A 20458-nucleotide genomic window follows, 5' to 3' on the forward strand; every position below is an offset into this window, starting at 1 on the left:
CATCTGTTTACTAAAAACTTTATATAATGTGGAGCATTTAAAATGTATACTCATGTGAAAGAGTTAGTTTTGTAGTTACTATTAAAATAAAATCACAACACATTCAGGCCAAAAAGATTTGATAATGCCAATGTTACCTTTAGTCCTACAATCAATCAATAACAGGAAGTTAACCAAAAATTACTTACTTCATATAGAACTGTAAACTTAATTTTATGAACGAATCCTCTAAAGAAACACAAATAAATCATTTTTACGATCATTATACTGCTTGCAACTGTATTTAAACCAGAAACGTACATGTCCCACTGAGTTTAATTTCACCCTTGCTATGTTAAAGTAAAATTCTGTTAAGTGCGACCCAGTTTTTTTTTTTTTTTCTTTTCACAGGGCCTTTTACTGCTCAGTTTGTTTATCGAAACCTCCAAATGGGCTTCCCCACTTTGGAAAGAGTGAAGTGTTTGCTGTGGACATATTCCATTTCAAAGCCACGAGACTCTCCATCACTCCCCCTTTTTGACAGAGAAGCTCTGTGACTGGTTTCCTTGATCACTGCTTCATGCACATGGCACACACATCAACAGCACTTAATAGTGAAAAGGCAAAGGGTAGTACAGATAATATCCATATGGCTCCTTTTTTTTCAGTGTATTAATGAGGAGTTTTTCTCTATTCTCAAACCCGTAACTGAACATGGAGACAGAAAGCTTGATTTTATTTAAACACTACAGGACTAAGAACACCCTCTCCCCAGTTTGTAGCAGATGAGTGTGAGAATGCAGCCACTGTTTTCATGGGGGCAACCATGTGAAAGAGATAAACAAGGAATGAACATTTTCAACGGACCAACCCTAAATAAAAGAGAATAAATGGGCCTTTTAGATGACACTTCTACTACCGTGTATCTCATATCTTATCCATGATTTACCTACAACATGCTGACATACAGTGCATGTTTAATACAATGCAAGTACTGTTTTCACATATGTTTAAAATTTCTGTTTAAACCATTGCACTCATCATGTATATTCAAGTTGTAATATAATTCTAATATAATTTATTGTCCAGAATGGCAAAAGGATCAAGTGTAAGATCACAGGACCACACCTGCATATCAAAGTTTGCAGGTCAAAGTTAAAAGGAATACCTTCTTATAAAAAACATTTTTGCAAAGTCACAATTTGTTAACTACAGTACTCTATTCTGAACGCCCCACAGTGATGAATACCAAACTAAACATGATAATTAATATCTATTAATTTATATATGCTTTTAAGTGGAATGTTTGAATGGTTGATTCTAATTGATGGTGTTGAATAATTTCATTTAACAGCAGCTGTGAAAGTAGTTCCAGTTGCAAAGCAAATCACAGGGTACTGTATATGAAAAGATTATTTCTAAAACAATACTGCTTTTATAAAAACACATTTCAGTGAGAATTTAATTACCTAGGTTGAAGTTAATGCTGAATGTTTACTAACTTACAATATGATAGCATGGAACACTACAATAATGTGAAATAGCTAGCTAGATAATGGAAATTAATAAAGCTTCAAGTGATTACTCATTTCAGTCTGCACTGATTTTGTCATATTAGGTTGTGGGGTACCTATTAAAGAAAATGACTACTAGCTTGGACACACAAAAAGCTTCTATTTGTTTGCCAGTTAAATTAAGAAGTAATCATATGGAAACGGAGCAAAGCATTAAGCTTTAATTAAGCCTTAGGTATTGAAATGGTGAGTAAGAGTCAGGAGTTTCTTCCGTCATTTTTCCAGGTGCTCAATATTGTACACTGTTGCACTGATCTCGTAAGAGTAATATTTTGTGTTTGCCAGGTACTATAGATTTAACAGGATCAACCAACAGGTCGAATCAAATCAACCAAAATAAAGCTTGCGCTGTAAGCTGACTGGCGTGCTTCCTGTGCTCCAATTTGGACAATTGGATACAATACGTCACATAAATGTAGTGAAGTAAAAAGTATATTTTACTTGTGTAAAATAATGTAATGGAGTCCTGCAAAATCCAAATATTTTAGAAAAGTACAAATACTTTAGTACAATAGTGGATCGTATTTACTTTGTTACTGTCCACCACTGTTAATTGTTCACATTGAGAACAACTTACAAGGCATACATTTTATATCATATACTGTGAAGTGACATTTCTATAGCATTTTTGAAAAGCATCTCCAGTGTCAGTGGATTATAACTGCCAGAAGTGGTATGGCAAAGAAGTTGAGTATGTTTAATTTCTTTCAAGAAGATGGAGTGCTTTGCATTTTTGGTCTCTCTGTAGCAGTGTCATTGTCAAAATCTGTCCTATTGGTCTAATTCACTTAACATATTGAACAGCTGATTATGATTCATAACCACTGCTTACTTACTGCCCAAAAGCTACAGTATAATGCTGTCTCTGCAATAATTGTACATTTCATCTGTATCTATTCGGTATCTACTGATCAGCCTCATTATCCATACATACTCTTTATACTGATTACATATTAATACGTACTGTACTGCACTGCCTGTTTTAATTATTTTGCACTGCTCATCCATTATGCACTGGATCTTTGCACTACACATAACGTCATACTGTCTCTGTGCTTTTATATATCGTGTTCAGCATGTTATATTCTCTCTACCATGTCTTCACCACTGCACAACCTCTGACCAAGACATCACACTGCCCTGTTGTTCATTATTTTATATAATAGCATAATCATGTTTGATTTCTTAAAAAGAGCTTAAGAGCATTTGAATGTAAAGGATGGTGTACACATGGATTAATTACTCATATTCCATAAGTGAATTTAGTTTGGCTTGAAAGTGGCTTTTAGTACAAATACAAATAGCATTTATAATGGATTTAGTATTAGACAGAAAACCATTTCAGCCTGACAAAATAGACAAAGAGAAAGTATAACTATGCCCCTGGGAGGTTTCCTTTATTTACCTTCTGACTTGCTTACAGTACTGTAGTTTAGCTTTTTCTAAGTCAGAAGAAGTGAATATACAGTATTGATTGCACATGTACATGCGGATATGTGTACATGTTCTTACCCTGCTGGTTAAAACAGCCTGCTTGCTGAGCAGCTGTTCTCTGTCCGTACGGGTCTGTGAAAGCAGATCCTTTAGACGTCGGTTTTCTTCCAGTACACTGTTCTCACTAGCAGCGGCTGAAACAAGGAGCAGATCACAGGATACAGTCTTATGCAAAAGTTTGGGCATCCCTTGATGAATAACAGATTTTAGAGATTTTTTAATTAAAAAGATGTTAACACAGTCTCTCTTAGAAATGTAAAAAAAAAATGCAAAATATTTTCTGCAAACATTGATGCATAGTTACTTTTTATATCATAAATTAAAAAAATCTATAAATTAAAACAATATTGTGGTACTGTGCGAAAAGTTTGGGCCCCCTACATAATCAGTACAGCTTGCCAACGCTTTTTATAGCCAGCTAAAAGACTTTCAATTCTTGTACTTTTCTTATTTTACCATTCTTACTTGCAAAAGGCTTGCATGCACAGCTCTTTTAAGATCTACCCCAAAATTTTCTATGTTGTTTGAGGTATTCCATAGTGGATTTCGAGATATGTTTACGATCATTGTCCTGTTGTGGAAGCCATCCTCTTTTCAGCTTTAGCTTTTTTACAAATAGAGTGATGATGGTTCCAGAATTTGCTGGTACAGTAAAACCTTGGATTACGAGTAACGCGGTTTACAAGTGTTCCGCAAGACGAGCAAAGATTTTTAATTAATTTTGACTTGAAAAACAAGCGTTGTCTTGGTTTACGTATCATGTATCACGCATGTGCTTCTTGTTTGATCCAGAGCGTCATGTGATCACAACTGAGCCAACGTTTTTTCTCTTTCTTGCACTGCAGAATTGTGAGTAATCGTCTCCCCTGCTGGGTCTTAGTGCTCGTCTCTTACTGGTATAATCAACATAACACTGTGACCACGTTGTAAAAATATTTTGTGTTCAGAAGTGTGTGTACTGTTTCTTATAACACACGTGCGCGCATGAGTATAGCAAAAGAAATTATTAATACAGAGGTTAAAAATCCATTTTCTTCCTCAACTCATTGCTATGTGTGTGTGTGTGTGTACGCGTAATTTGACACTGCTGGTTCACACACTCTCTCGCCCCAATGTCTGTGTGTGTGTGTGAGAAGCACCTCCCCCCCCCCCCCCCCCCCCGCGTCACAACACACACACACAAACACGCACACACATTATGACGCACACACTCACAGAAACTCTGCTCTGTCGTGATTCTTTTTAGAGGTAAAGTGCAGTTTATTTGTTTGTTTGTTTTACTCTACAGGAGTAATTCCGTTAGTATGTGCTCACACGAGTGTCATTAGCGATGTTCCTTGCTCTTTTTTGCGACAAAAGTGTAGCGGGAGAAAGAGGTTGATTTATGACAGCTGTTACGGAAGTGTAGTCCAGTGCGAGATGCATTGTGGGTAATGCAGTCTGGTGTGTGTGAACGCGAATGCGAGATGTAAGCTAGAATATAGAGCCTGAGTTTAGTTCTTCGGTAGTTTTTTTTTTTGGATTTAAGTGCAGAATCCGCCCGAAAGTTTGTTCTATACCTTGACAATGCAGCAAATAAAAGAACGGGCATCGACCAGTTTGTCCATCTCATCATTGCACAAACATGAATTAATGGGCTGTTACGCTGTCGCGAGCAACATAAAAATAAAGAGGAGAAGCTTTAATAATTTAGTAGAGAACAACAGTCTTTCTGTTAATGCGTGTGTGTTTAATTTAAACGAGAGGAGAAAGTTTTACTGTGTAAAATGAGAAAGCAAGAGTCTCCACTTACTCTAGCCCCACACACACACACACACACACACACACACAAATACACAGCGCCTGCGTGCAGAAATGAAAACACTTATATGTCAGGATTTCTTTTTTTAAGGTATAGTGCAGGTTAATTTGTTTTATTTTTACTTTATATTTTGTATTAATGTTTTTTATGTATTTATTTTTTGGGGCTGTAGAACAAATAATTTGAGTTTCCATTATTTCTAATGGGAAAATTAAATTTGGTTTACGAGTGTTTTGGAATACGAGCCCACTTCCGGAACGAATTATGCTCCTAATCTGAGGTTCCACTGTGTTTTGTGGAATCAATTCTTCCCTCCACCCATGCAATGTTTCCTATCCTACTGGCTGCAACACAACCCCAAAGCATGATAGATCCACTCCCATGCTTAATGGTTCCATATTTAATAGGCAAGGTGTTCTTTTCATGAAATGCTGCTCCTTTTTTTCTCCAAACATGCCTTTGCTTATTGCGGCCAAAGAGTCTATTTTAACTTCATCAGTCCACAGCACTTGTTGCTTTCTGTTTCACCCAAATGAGGCATGTTCCCTGTTGAGTTTGGTCCCTTTAAGGTTTCCTTCTATTACCATCTCAGGGAGTTTTTCCTTGCCACTGTCACCTGCGGCTTGCTCACCAGGGACGATCTGCTCATCTTGATTCATGAACACTTACATTTCATACAGACCTAAATAATTCTTTTGATTGTGTAAAGCTGCTTTGCGACAATGGCAATTGTTAAAAGCGCTATACAAATAAAATTGAATTGAATTGAACTTGTTTCCAAAACGCATCAGGCTTCTGTAGATGTTCTGTTGCTTACTTCTGACGTTGGATTTTATGATGGAGACGCAGGTAAGGTTTTCTTCTGCTGACTCCTCCATGAAGATCTTGTGGAACGGTGCACAACCACTCCTGAGTCTGCTAAATCTTCCTGCAGGTTTTTTGCAGTCAAATAAGGGTTTTGATTTGTCTTTCTGACCAGCATACGAGCAGTTCTCTCTGAGACTTTTCTTGGTCTTCCAGATCTCATCTTGACCTCCACATTTCCCCTGAAATCTCTTCTTGTACGTAGCCTTCTCCTGCATTGTGGGCATCAATAACTTTCATTTTCAGAGGCTTGAAGGAACTCATGGTTGTTGAGTGTTCCCAAGTTGGTGCACAAGGTTTGAACTGTCAAGTATTTGTATAGCTTTGAAATTGGCATTTAATAATGACAGCTGTTGGCACGCATTAGATCTAACGAGCTGATTAAGGTCTGAAACCTTGTAAAAAGAATCTGAAACTCTGGAACTCTTAGGGTGACCAAACTTTTACACAGTGCCATAATAATGTTTTTATTTTCCATTTTTGTTCAATTTATGGCATAAGAAGTAACAATGCACCAATGTTTGCTGAAAATATTGTGTATTTTTTACATTTCCAAGAGAGACTGTGTTAACATCTTTTCAATAAAAAAATCACCAAAATCTGGTATTTATCAAGGGGTGCCCAAACTTTTGCATAAGACTGTATAGTGTACATTCTTACTTTATCCTTTCTGGTGCTGTGTAACAAATAAGGAAATAAAGTGTACCCGAAGGTCCATCAGCCAGGTTTCGGGTGATGATCTGTCGTATGAGGGCAGGAACTGGTGTGGAAAAGGAATCCACATCATCACTTTCCACAGTAAGGGCCTTCTCCTCTGTGCTGCTGTCTGGGTTGAGCAGAGATTCCTCTAGTTTCTGTTACATTACCATTTAGAAGACAGAATTATATTGATGTCAGCATGAAGGAGCAAACATCTTTCTGGACCAATAATAATCATAACATATTTAAACAATATCACATAAGGGTGCTGTACTGCTGGATTTAGTCATAGACACAAGGGTGCAAATTATGATTCAGTTTGTTTTATTTAAACAGTTACTTAGCTCTTCTATCACATACTGTATCCTTTCACAACCTGTGGAACTAACTAATCGCGACTGGTGGAGCAACTGACAGTCAGTGTAATTAACAGGAGTGAAAGTAGTTTGAAATTCTTTCTGGTTGTATGTAGCCCAAAGGTGAGTGGAATAAAACATGAAGGTTGAGGACAGTCCTTTAAATCTCATACATTTGGCTTTATATTACCGCTTATTCCACTTTAGAATATCAGCTTTGTTAAATTTTGGGTTTTGGAGTTGAATCCCAAAAAGCGTTAAATGGACAGATAGTGCACTAGGATCTACTATAAATTGTCACATATGCACACACCAAGTAGTGCTCTTGATCTAGAGTTAACCCCCGCAAAGCTGCAGGCCCTGATAACATACCAGGAAGGGTACTTAAGGACTGTGCTCACCAGCTGTCAGAAGTGTTAACTGACATATTTAACACCACTTTGTCAACTGGGACTGTTCCTACCTGCCTGAAGACTGCCACCATTGTTCCAGTCCCAAAGTGTTCAACAGTGACTTGTCTGAATGATTACCGCCCCATAGCTCTAACCCGGTAACCATGAAGTGCTTTGAGAGGCTGGTCATTACTCACATCAAAGCCTCCATCGATGCCACTGTGGACCCCCATCAGTATGCGTACAAGACAAATCGCTCTGCAGATGACGCCATCTCATCAGTGATCCACACAGCCCTTACACACCTGGAGAATAAGAATTCCTACGTCCGCCTGCTTTTCCTGGACTTTTCCTCTGCCTTCAACACCATCTCTCCACAGACATTAATTCTAAAGCTTTCCTCTCTTGGCTTAAGCCCTTCAGTAGGGAACTGGGTCCTAGACTTCCTGACCAACAGATCTCAAACTGTCAGGATCCATGACACCATCTCCTCCACCATCGCCATCAGCACAGGCTCGCCTCAAGGTTGTGTGCTGAGCCCCCTCCTGTTCACTCTGTTGACAGATGACTGCATAGCGAGACACTCCAGCTGTTATATAGTCAAATTTGCAGAGACACAGCAGTAGTGGGACGCATCACTGATAACGATGAATCCTATTACAGAGAGGAGGTAGAACAACTGGTACAGTGGTGTAGGGGAAATAACCTCTGCATCAATGTAAAAAAGACCAAAGAAATGGTGGTGGACTTCAGAAAGGACAAGCGAACTCCTCTCCCCCTACACATTGATGGAGCAGCTGTGGAAGTGGTCTCCAGCTTCAAGTATCTAGACGTCCATATAGCTAAGGACTTAAACTGGAACGTCAACACCTCGGGCCTGATTAAAAAGGCCCACCAGCGCCTCTACTTCTTCAGAAGGCTAAAACGAGCTGGGCTTGGAAGCCTGGTTCTGAAGAGTTTCTATTAAGGAGCGGTTGAAAGCATCATCAGCTCCTACATCACTGTGTGGCATGGCAATAGCACCGTAGCTGAAAGGAAAGCCCTGCAGAGAGTAGTTAAGGCTGCACAGAGGACAGTGGGGAGCAGGCTCTCCTCTATCACCGAACTGTACACTGCAAGATGCAGAGGAAGAGCCCTCCGCATTATTAAGGACTCCACCCACCCTGCACATGCTCTATTTCAACCTCTTCCCTCGGGCAGAAGGCTGAGGAGCCTTAAGTGCAAGACCACCAGGCTCAAAAACAGCTTTTACCCTGAAGCAATTAGACTGCTGAACTCTAGCCGTGCTCTGTAGGTCCTCTCCCATTAAACACAATCAAACTTTTAGTGTAATATATAACTCTATGGTGCAATACATATACAGTATATAACCCTATAAGTCGAATATACAATGTGTGCAATACAGCCTCTGAAAATGTGCAATACACTATGTATAGTTTATGTCTAAATTCCTGCATAATATATCTCTGACTGCTCTTATTTATATTCATGTATATACATATTTACACCCTCATATTTATACTACTATGCTATCTCTGTGGCTTAAACGGGACCTGGGTCCTAATTTCGTACCAGAACATGGAAGTGTGCTGGTATGACAATAAAGCTCCTTGAATCCTTGAATCAGGGGTTGGAGAGCGATTTGAAATTTAGCTTTGTGTTAGGAGCTACAGTAGTTAGCTTTGTAGCCAAAACTAAAAGACCACAGATGGTTCAGATGCGATTCTGAAAGACTTTTGAAAAAAGAAATTATTAAGGAGTCAATGTTTTTTAAGACGACATAACGTTATAAAATGTGAGGTCTTGCTGAAAGTGCTTTTGTGACAGGAATATTGTTCTTGCAATACCATATTTTAAAATAACAACTGACTGTTGTTGTTGCTGTTGTTACATAATTTCCTAATTCCATGAGTTATTTCACAGTTTTAAAATCACCAGTATTGTTGTAGAATGTAGAAAATAAATCACTGAACAAAAACAAAGAAATTTGCAAGTGATCCCAAACCTTTGAGTGAGATCGGTAATTAAGCAGTAGTTATTAGTGATGGGACGTTCATGAACGTTTCGTTCTTTTTGAACAAATCTTTAACGTGACTCAAAAGAGCGAGGAGTCTCGAAGAGTGATTCGTTCATTTTCTACTGGGTGCGCATGTGCAAATCATTGAAAAACCTCCATATGTTATGTACAGGAAACAGAATTGAGCAATTCTTTCTCAATGACTCTTCTACGCCGAGTCGTTCGTTCCTTTGTCACGTGACTCCAAAAGACGCTATGCAGTGCAATAGATTTAAAAGAATGAACGACTCAGACTGAAAGATATAAGAGATGAGCTACTCATTCTGTTCATTATAATATGTCCTTAACTGCATTGTGATATTTTAATTACTGGAACTTTAGCCAAAATATGTGTAGAGACGTATTATTTTTATTGAAAATGCAACATTTTATTTTATTTTATTTCTGATCAAAGGAACGAAGAAAAACTAAATGACGCCAAAAATTTGATGAACGAGATTCAAAGAACTGAGTCACTTAAATGATTCAAACCTTTTATCACTAATGATTATTATTAAACTGGCATAGTGAACTAGTACTTATACAGGGGATATGTTAGCAGTAGGATTTGGTAGTTAAAAGAAAAAAGATAAATGTTAATGAACCACTCATTTGAGCCTGCCTAGTTCCTGTAAAATACACACACACACACACACTGTGGGCAAATTTGTAAACATGATTTAGCCTGCTCATGCAATTAGCATGTACAGTATTTGCACTGTGGTAGGAAACTGAAGTACCAGGAAGAAATTCACCAAGTATGGAAAGAATGTGGAAACTGCACACACACACAGAATTGAACCCTCAACTATGGAGGTGCAAGGCCACAGTGCTACCCTCCACGCCACCTTACGCAACTTTAAAACCTGTGGGTAATAACGTTGCATGTAATACATAGCTTTATCATTTTACACTTCTTTTTACATTTCCTGACCATTTTCTTCAAAGGCAACTAGTGGAGCGAAACAGCTTACTATTCACAACAGGCGTAGCAAGGTTGTTGAAAGGAAGGCAAAGGTTCTCAGGGTTTTTGATAAATTCGCAATTCACCTCATGGCTGTTTGTGTTTCATGAATGATTATCACCTAAAACTCACTTTCAGTACACAACGTTTCATGAACTTCTAACATAACATTCACAAAATAAAAAGTATTACTGTATACTGTACCCTTGTTAGTATAAATGCTTACCGCAGGACCCTAAATGTAGTGAACACAGTTCTTCCAAAAAACATTCTTTACTTTGGTGAATTGATAGTGGTTTTGGAGAGAACTGTTAAAAAAAGATATAAAAAATCGTTCATAAGTGTATTCTACTGAGATGGGATTTAGAGATGTTGAAACTTTCTAAATCTCACAAACTCCTTTAAACTGAATGGCTGAAGACTGGAAAAAGGCAATAATTTTTTTTCCCCTAATCATCAACTGTTCATTTTGTGAATCACCAATTATCAACTGTTCATATTTATCTGTATCCATGACAGCCTCAGTACTCGATGGACAAAATAAAAGCTACTGTAGTCTTCTGCTGTTGTAGCCCATAGGCTGGTGTTTTGTGCATGCTGTTCTGCTTACCATGGATCTAAAGAGCAACTAGAGATTATTATATTGTCCCTTGCAGTTTAAAATCATCTGGACATCTTCTTCTTACCTCTCTTATCAACTAGGTGTTTTAATGCACAATACCCTCGCTCACAGATTTTTTCTGTACTACTTAGTTGTGTTTGTATTTCTAAGAGATCAGTAGCAGGTCCTGAAATACTCCAACCAGCCCTTCAGGTACCAACATCCTTGGCACTATGAAAGTCACAAAGATCATACCTTTTCTTCATTCTGTGATACCTTGACTTGTATCTGCATGATGTTATCCATTGTGCTGCTGCCACATCAACTGATTGAATAACAGCATGAATGTGCAGGTGTACAGTAAAGTGGACTGTGAGTGTGTATTAGACCATAAGGACTATTGGTGTATCATTAAATTGACTAAAAAAATTATTTGGAAAGAAAAAAAAAGGAAAAAAAGAAGGTTATTTTTTCACAAACCACTACAATCATTTTGGCATAAAATCACCATCTTTGTCATTAAGCTAAGCTCTCTTGTCTTGCAAGAACACACGACACAGGCACCAGTGCAATGACATACCTGAGTTTATTTGCTCAAGAATGCACTCCTTGCAGGAAAAGCACGCACCTGTATCACAGCCGCCAGTCCGGCCGACTGCTCCCCTTCCAAATTCATGTGGGAAATGACCTTTGCACAGAGTTAAGCTAATGCACGGGATTTATTATTATTTTTTCCTCCAATCTATTCACGCAGTCCTCCGTGCAACTCCCTAATGCACGAAGCTCTCTGGTACAACGTCGTGCTGCAGTGAAAAAAAGATCTTTAACAAACTTACACAAGTGCAAAGTAAACTCTAGCATTCAAACGCGAAGATAAAGATGCCCACGACAAATGACCCAAAGTTTTTAAAAAACTTTCGAAAGCAACTGCAATCACAGCAGAGTTCGAGGCGGAGCTCGTGGGTTGGCATGGAAACCGAACGCTCCGGATCGGTTGCTAGGATACTCAAACGCTAGCTTTCGTTTTCCGTGGTTACGAAGACGCCACGGGGTTCACGTGCAACACACACTCGCGTCTGTATTCATTGCTATTCAGGTTAATAATCGACAAGATATTTAACCAAAAGTAACTGAAATTAGTTTAAACAATGAATAATAAGGTATAAGCATAGACTAAACCTAAAATATTCAGTTTGATCATAGTAAAAAATAAAGGAATTATCCTTATGCATATGTACATATATCTGCATTATATATTATATACAGCACAGTGATTAACTACATTAAATAATATGCAATGTAATACATTTATTGTATATAAAGTAAATGTGTGATATGGAGTTATGTACAGTACAGTACAAAACACTGTCACAAAGATGTCTTAAAATATGGCAATAATTATTTATATAGCCTATAATTAAATAAATAGTACACTTTTTTGAAATACACATTTTTTAACATCTTGGAAAATCTGGAGCTTGCCACTTTTTCTTTTTTTTTCTTAAATGTTTAGATTCTTTAGTTTATCTCTTTGTTTTATAAAGTGCAACATGGAAACAGTATCCCTGCTAAAAAGCCCAGCTTAGTGTTAGTGTGTCCAGCAATCAGCTGATAAAACACAAGACAGCTGGTCAAACTGGTCGATCATCTTTACCAGCTGGTAAGTTATTTTGTAGCTTCCTTACTGCGTGACTAAATTAAGCCACACATATTTTTAATTTTACAAATATTCTTTTCCGTTTTTAATGATGTAGCATCAGCAATTCAAAACCTGGTTTCTTTCTACTACTTCTACTACTCTTCTACTCTTTATTACTAGCTGACAAATATGGTCTAAGAGGCTAGATCAATCTGAAGTTGTTAATATTGTAGACCTTTAATGTATCCTCCTATAACTCTGGGACCTCTATAGGGCTAGCAGTAAAATTTAACACACAGCATACACAAGAACATGTATTTGTTGTGTGTTTATTGCATTGCCTGTTTTTCTTCTTTTTTACTTTTGTCATGTTTTTTTTGTATTTATTCTATATTTTATTGTGCACTATAATTACAACTGCATGTTGTTGTCATTGTTGTCAAAATATATATTCGAGGGAAAAAAACTCACAATAACATTTTTCTACTTTATTTGCATTAAGGTGTATTTCTTTTACTTAACACACTTCTGTTTCTTATAAATAATAATATATTTTTTAAAAAGTAGAAATTTTATTTCATGGATCTGAAAGAAAAGTCCTCGTCAGTTTAGCTAGGCTAAGTTCATTACAGGAAATCTTACAGAACAGCTTTATGTTTCTGCATTCTATTATGTCTCTTCAGGAAAGAGCTCAGGCCACTGGGACGTTTCTAGGAATACAGAACAGCAACCACTGTAGTACCACAGCCTGGGAAGGAAACACTCCACCCTCCAGGAGTTGGATGCTCTGTTGTAAACCTCCACTTCCACCCCATAATCTCCTTCCATTCCTTTCCAGTGCCCCCCAGTAACATAGAGCTGTCCTCCTAGAACCACCAAGCCTCCATTCTCATGGAGTTTGTGCAGGAACTGGACCTAAGGAGGACAAAGAGATGAAACTAAGGGTTTAGATAAAGTGGTAAGATCCTTAGCTGTTTAGCAAATTATTTGTTGCAAGCTTTAAAAAAAATAAATAAAAAATATATATAATAGGCAGCACAGTGGTGTAGTGGTTAGCACTGTCGCCTTGCACCTCCAGGGTCCAAGTTTGATTCCCGGCCAGGTAAATAGGCGTTTCCGAATTGCCCGTAATGTGTAAATGAGTGTGTGAGTGTGTGTATGTTTGTGCCCTGAGATAGATTGGCACCCTGTCCAGGGTGTACGCTGCCTTGTACCCTAAGCCTCCTGTGATAGGCTCCAGGCCCCCACGACCCTAAATACAGTATAAAGCGGTATAGAAGATGAGTGAGTGAGTGATCTATATAATATTTAAGAGAATACAATATGATTTGGGGGGAGTTTTTTTATCGGACAGAGGCTTTTATCCAAAGTGACTTCCACTGGGACAGAAAACACTGTTTTACAGTTTAGCAGTTGACAGTTAAGGGTTTTCTCAAGGACCAGCAATGTTTTTTTTTCTTTGTCCTTGAATTACATCCTTTCAGTGACTAGTACAGAATCTTTTTCTATTTTAAGTTTTTTTTCCATTAATTCATTCCATTAATTTCCATTCTTCTATGTTACAGTATATTAGACATTGATGAAATGTAAAAACTTACCTTCTGCCAAATGTTAGCATCTGGGTCATACAGATACACCTTTTTGGTGTTGTCTGCTATTAGATATATGACCCCATCCATAGAAACAGAACGAGGAGAGGAGAGGTACTTTGGGATGAACGGAGAACAGATGACACTCCAACCATCTGAAAAAAATTCAATTACCAAGATCAAAAAATTCATTTGTTGAATTATAGAGTTTTTTTTTGTAACCATAATTATTATAGATTACAGTATATGGTACTGAATTAGTTTTGCTATCAGCCAATACTCAATACTATTGGTACGGAACCAGAAATTAAATAAGGGATTATTAGACCTTTTTTATGGTAGCATGCTTTACTTATGATATGTTGATTCTTGTCTCGGTGTTCTTCACTTGTTGTTTAAAACATAAACAAGTATGGTTTTTGGTAATACCTACCTATGACAGGGTTGTAGCACTGTAGAGTCAGGGCATTATATTTGACAGCACAGGAGCCAATGACATACAGCTTCCCTAAACATGCAGTAGCCGTAAAGTTGGTTACATATTTCAGTGCAGGAGCTGTCAGAGTCCAGCTGTCACTGTATGGGTCATAGTGTTCTACTTCTACGATGTCCATCACAGTGCCTGCAAATGTACCAAAACACTTTCACACACTTAATAGATTATAAGTTAATTAAGTTAATCTATTAAATAAGTTGTCCTCTGGCACCAGAAATCAGTATTTAAAAATATATATATATATGAGTATATATGGTTGTTCAAGTCAAACTGGGACTTTGACTTTATTTAAATTTCTTGTAAATTAATGCATAAACCCAATTGACATTTACAGAAGACTTCAGACAAAATATGGTGAAGAGACTCTTATTAACAGTAAAACATTCAAATGATGCAAACATGTTGGCTATGAATGAGGATCCTGGACAAGAAATACTGGGATAAGTGCATTAGTGTAGCAAGGTATCATATGATGAAATAATGGTAGTTTTTACTCTCTTATACGTTTTTCATTATTCTGAACAATCAAAAGTCCCAGTTTAATTTGAATGCTCCTGAAAGGAGAAAATAAGGCGCTGATTTTCTGTTCAAGTTAGCTTTTCCACACAAACTGCAATCGATACTTTCAATTACTTTCTTACCTCCAATGGCATAAATCTCTCCATTTAATGCAGCAGAGGTGTGGTTAGTCCTGGGCTTCAACATTGGTGTAACTGTAACCCACCTGCCTTCACGTGTGATATACTTCCAGGTCTCTTTGGTCGACCAGGTATTGGTCTGGGATCCTCTCGAACCACCTGGGAAAAAGAAAACCTTAAAATCATCAAAGTATTTTTTTCCCCAAGTGAACTGAATATCTTTTAGGAAATAATTCTGTCTTTGTATTTTCAGCTTATTAAATTTCCAGAAAAAAAAAGGATGAGCATTAGAGGTATAAGCTATTTGCAGATAAATGTCAGTATATTATATCTTACTACTTCTTTAAAAAGCTAGATGTTCCATTAGCAAGTATGTTTAGTAACTCTTATAAGTATGTTTAGCAACTCTTAAGTGATTCCAGTTCTTATGGGACTTTCTAAGAAATTTTCATTATAGTTGCTGAATATTCTCTTTTATCCTCTCCAAGTCCATCATGAAATTGATGTTCCATTCATATAATGCAGCACTCAAATATCTGCAGGAAACCTTTACTGTACATTAGATTTTTTTCCCTGTTTCTGCCTTTCAATGCCTCCTCAAAGCTATTCCTGTTTTTCTAACAATAATTAGTAATTAAATGAAATTATTGCTGATTGCTTCTTACCTGTAACATACACATCATTGTTTAAAGAGACAATAGAATAACCCCACTTATTGTAGTTAGGAAAATCAGGTAGCTGATGCCACTGCTCTGTTAAAAGAAGACAAGAACGAAAAAAAAGTATATTACAGATGTCATATTGTTAAATATTTATTGACATCATTAAGCCTAAACAAATCAGCAGAAAGCCTTTTCTTACGAAGCTTTGTATTGTAGAAAGCACAGTTCCGGGGATGAATCCTATTCTCACCCTCTTCCTCCCCATCTTCTTCATCAGAGTCATCTAGTGACCGGCCACCCATTACAAACAATACTTCCTGCAGAATGTGATGGGTATTTTGGGCGTTTTTCTGTCCTGGCTCACCTTGTTTTAGATTAATTTTCTAAAAGAAAGGACTCTGCACATTAGATTTATAAAAGACACAGAAATGTAATTACAGTAGGTGCATTTGATAGCTGTGACAAACAAAGAGATAACCAACCTCCCTGGAAACAAACTCAAGCAATTCTTTGCATTCTGGGGAATCCTGGATTAGAGGATCTTTCAGCAAGCGTTCTATAAGATAGGACTCTGGCAGAAGAGATAGTCTCGCCAGTCGTAACAGTTCTGGCAGATGACAGATACGGCTGTCACTGTAAGGCTTGACCCATGCAAGTGCTGCCTCCGCTCGAGCACAGTCATTCCGCACCTGCAGGCTTTCATCCATCAAACAGGTCACTAGCTTATCCTTTTCCAGTAGCAGAAACTCCTCATGTTGCTGCACTGCCTCAAAGTTTTCCAAAAGAAATGCTTTGGCTTTAGCCACCACCTCAGGACACCCATGGATTTCTCCAAACTCTTGTATGCCAAGGCAGTTACTAGCATCTATCTGGTGCTGCAGGTATCGACTACAGACAGCCCGCACTGTCTGAAACTGAAGCTGACTTGAGGTGCGTATCAGGCCCTCTACATTTCCCTGATTGATAGTGAGTTTTCCAGTGTAAGCAAAGTCCAGTAAAGTGGCAAGCACATCAGGATCCACGTCATGAAGCTCTACCCGTGTAGCTATACTCTCTACAAAGTCACCTGAGAACATAGAGTGGAAGTAACGGCTACAGAGAGCCAGGATGCCCCGGTGGCAGGGAAAGTCCCGTCCACCTGCACTTAAGGTTACATCTATGAGATTGGGGTGAGAACAGAGAGAACGCAGTCCCTCCAACATGCTCTGTGAGTGAGACGATAGGCAAAAGTCCAGGTCATCCACATTAGGCACCATGATGACACTTCTTGAGCCCCTGACCAATGGTTCAATGGTCTTTATGGGTTGCAACTCAATTAACTCTTCTGTGAAATCTTTATCTGCAAAGCAAGAGACAAGAAACCTATAATGTTTCAGCATTTATAAGCAGTGGGGTAAATTTAACTTCTAAAAGGTCTTATGACCAGTGGAAATGATATCCTGCTCTGGATCACAGATAACCAACAAAGGAATAAACTATAGTTATGAATGAATTACTATTACTATGAATAGTTAACTATTTTTAACTATGCACTTCCAGTATGAGAGTAGAAAAAAAATTATTATAGATGTCCTGAAATATTGATTAAAATTCTGTTTCTTTGTTCACCGGTAATGTGTTTGCTTAGAAAAACTTTTGACGGTACTATTCAAAAAATAAATATCCGTGGGGTATAAGCAGTTTTTTGCAAACACAGCTTTTAGTTTTGCCCATCCTTGGCAAGTTAGAAATAAGAATACAAAGATTACACATAAAAATTTGTGACAATAGTTCAGTCCTAATCATGTAAAATGCCTGATGAAAACTGATGTTGTTAAAGAATCCCAACCATAACTACATTGACAAGCTATTCCATTAAAGTGCAAAAACTTTAAGTATCATTTTTTTGTAGGTTGCCCTCATGCTGTCAGGGCAGCTTTGGCCCCTTGGAGCATGTCTCCACAAGACCTCTAGGGTGTGCTGCAGTGTCTGGCAACAGGACATTAGCTGTGATCCTTTCCCTGATGTGGGTTGCAGGGTGGTGGCTCCATTGATTGGATATGATTGGGATTTTAGCAATTTTGCAAATATACATTGACTTTTTCTGTGTGTTTTGGTTTTGGGCACCCATGATCGTATCACCAGTTTACTGGTTTATAATTGAAAACCACTTTTATCCAAATCACCTTGCAGTGGCTGCTTACAGATAAGGAAACTGGTATAACCAATCAATTTTCGTTTAAATAGACTTCAGGTTTCTAAGAAATAGTTATTTAAATGTACATATGCTACAATGTGCACAATGTACACATGCTACCACCAGGCCCAATTGGGCTCATCTTCCTTGCCATAAAGTATAATCAATTGATTAACTTTCATTCTTCTACAGCTTACAGTTTTGTGTGCATGGTTTGTTTTATGAAAGAAAAAATAACTATGAATAATGTAATATTTTCAAGTCCTCATGGCTTTAAAACCGTCAGCTGCATGGTAATGGGCCCAATAGACCTTAAGTAGTGGCATGTTAAATGTTTTTTTATGCATGTATAGTATTTGTTTACTCCGCTGCGGCCAACAGCTAGCATGAAGTTGAGAAACCGACCCCAACTAGCTTTATGTGAATGTCCTGTAGTTGTAATACTTACTAAAATCTTATGATAATAAAATCACATCTTACCTCCTGGCTGGATAAAAGGAGAAATCCCACATTGTTTAAAAGTCAGTCTAAAAACAAGTCTAAAATCAGTTTTGTTTAAAAATCAGTGCCACAGACACTTTTGTCGACTCATAGCATGCTCACTGTCCACTGTACTATTTTTAACTCTTTGGAATGAACGGTCACCTGTTTTTAAAGAGAAACGCACACACACACACATACACACACTTAAACTGGGGTGGCTTGGTTGATTGAATCATAATTTTATCACCAACTAACCTACACAGTTTTTCCTACGGCTTTAACTGAGCAATTATTCAGGTGAGAGCCTGAACACCCTCTCTATCAAATAACCCACCACCCCCTCCCAAAAAAATAAGACTAACAAGCCTTTAATAAAAACATGTTAGGCGATCCTAGATTTTTTTTTTAACTGATTTACAAAATGAAATAGTTGTCTGTGCTGTATGTTTTTGTCATTTTTACACCTACAGTACATAGTTATAAGCAGAACGTGGGCCCTGCCTTAAATGATTGTTTAGAAGAAATCAAACAAACAGCCCATGGCTCAGGCCTAGCCAATAAATATTTTAATTAGCACCAAAAAAAAATAAATGGAATTTAAAGAAAAGTATTCCACTAAGGGGAAAATACAGCAATAAGCTCATGGCCATAAACTTAGTGCCAAAATGTGCTATGGCTATATAATTCTTGAATGCCATTAAAAGCGAACGCTTAAACATGTCACTGTCGGATTTAAGGAGGTGCTGTTTTTGATTACACCCCCAAATTTTCTGAATGCCACACTAACTGCTCACCGCAACAAAATTGGAAAGACTTTTCACCCATTATCAAGTACATTACCTAAATTAGTTTGTTTATTTTGAAATCCTGCTGTATTTGCTAAGCTAAAATATATTTACTAATTATGTAGAATTACTTTATTGCAATAAAGTGCTGAAGCACTGCTTAACACCAATGTCTTTTCTACCCTCTTTAATGTAAGTAACACTTAACCATAACAGGAATTTCTTTTGGTGTGATAAGAAAAAAATACTAAATAAAATTAAGATTTTTTTTTAAATGTGTCATAATTTTTAGGGCACAATTCACTGTTAAAAAAATCTTGTTATATTGATAGGTTCTAATACAAGTTGCCATTATGACTCATTGAAAATAATTAAAATAGCATGGTTCTGTAGTGGAAATTATATTTTATGCGTTATAAATCGTGATCTATGTTTCTTTTCATCTTAATGCAGTAAACTTCAGCAGGCTACTTCACCAGCGTTCATCTCTATATTTGTAGTGTACTTATAATACACTAATCATAACTGTAGAAACCTATTTCTCACCATAGCATCTGGTAAGCAATAAAATGCAATTAAACAAAGGAACATGTTTGTTTAAAAATAGTAATCTGTATATTATTTATCACCAAATTGTGCAGACATGTACAGTAAATCGTATTTTAGCTCTGCCTTTTGCTAGAAACATACTGTTCTCATTTCTGAGCATAAATTGTGCCAAATCAGCAGAATAGGTTTAACTAAAAAAAAGTTTTAAAATGAACAGCATTTGATGCCAGACATTTTGACTACACTGTTAATCAAGACAGGCTAAATCTGGCCATTAAAAAAAAACTGCAGCAATGTGCACTTTTATTTTTATTTTTTGTAAATTATGTATTAATGTGGTAAAATCATAACTATCGTGCCTAGTAAACATTTTTTGGTGCAGCCCACTGGCTTAAGTATCATGTTGCTCAAAAACTAGTATGTTATTGACCAGGCATTCGATGATGTGTGTTTTTTCCCTTATACTCAAAGTTGGCACATATGTAGAATTTGTTTACTACAGTATGTGCACAAAAACATAACACAATACAGCAATACCTTTAAAATGAAAGCAAAAGTCTATACAAATAATTAAATGGTTTATTACAACTCTACACCTTATTCCACTGTAAAACAGCACAAAACATGTTTACTAAGTTGTTTTCACAGCAAGCCTGAAGAA

General features: G+C 37.2%; 2 protein-coding genes across 2 annotated transcripts in view; both read right to left on the reverse strand.

The window, feature by feature from the left end:
* crocc2 (ciliary rootlet coiled-coil, rootletin family member 2) overlaps positions 1-7251 on the reverse strand; it is a 74926-nt gene extending 67675 nt beyond the window's left edge. The window contains exons 1-3 of the mRNA XM_053498219.1: positions 7231-7251; positions 6419-6566; positions 3066-3181 (exon numbers count right to left, since the gene is read on the reverse strand). Coding sequence (XP_053354194.1) covers positions 3066-3181; positions 6419-6566; positions 7231-7251 — 285 coding nt within the window. The remainder of the gene's footprint in view (positions 1-3065; positions 3182-6418; positions 6567-7230) is intronic.
* Positions 7252-12911: 5660 nt separating this feature from the next.
* On the reverse strand, positions 12912-18574 carry klhl30 (kelch-like family member 30). The gene is made up of 8 exons (XM_053499226.1): positions 18461-18574; positions 16287-17143; positions 16004-16187; positions 15808-15894; positions 15146-15301; positions 14442-14630; positions 14018-14163; positions 12912-13334 (listed from the first exon to the last, which is right to left on the reverse strand). The coding sequence occupies exons 2-8, from the start codon at positions 17058-17060 to the stop codon at positions 13089-13091; spliced, it is 1782 nt and encodes a 593-aa protein (XP_053355201.1). The 5' UTR covers positions 17061-17143; positions 18461-18574; the 3' UTR covers positions 12912-13088.
* Positions 18575-20458: the final 1884 nt, after the last annotated feature.

This window comes from Clarias gariepinus, chromosome 6, assembly GCF_024256425.1.
Source record: "Clarias gariepinus isolate MV-2021 ecotype Netherlands chromosome 6, CGAR_prim_01v2, whole genome shotgun sequence".
Lineage (NCBI taxonomy): Eukaryota > Metazoa > Chordata > Actinopteri > Siluriformes > Clariidae > Clarias > Clarias gariepinus.

What these genes read in the sequence shown, in the direction of transcription:
- klhl30 (XM_053499226.1), bottom strand. Translation starts at nt 17,060, where the DNA reads ATGGTGCCTAATGTGGATGACCTGGACTTTTGCCTATCGTCTCACTCA. An exon ending in TTTCTACAATACAAAGCTTC is followed by an intron (nt 15,895 to 16,003) that starts GTAAGAAAAGGC and finishes TTCTTTTAACAG; the next exon opens with AGCAGTGGCATCAGCTACCT. An exon ending in GTGCTACAACCCTGTCATAG is followed by an intron (nt 14,164 to 14,441) that starts GTAGGTATTACC and finishes AATTTTTTTCAG; the next exon opens with ATGGTTGGAGTGTCATCTGT.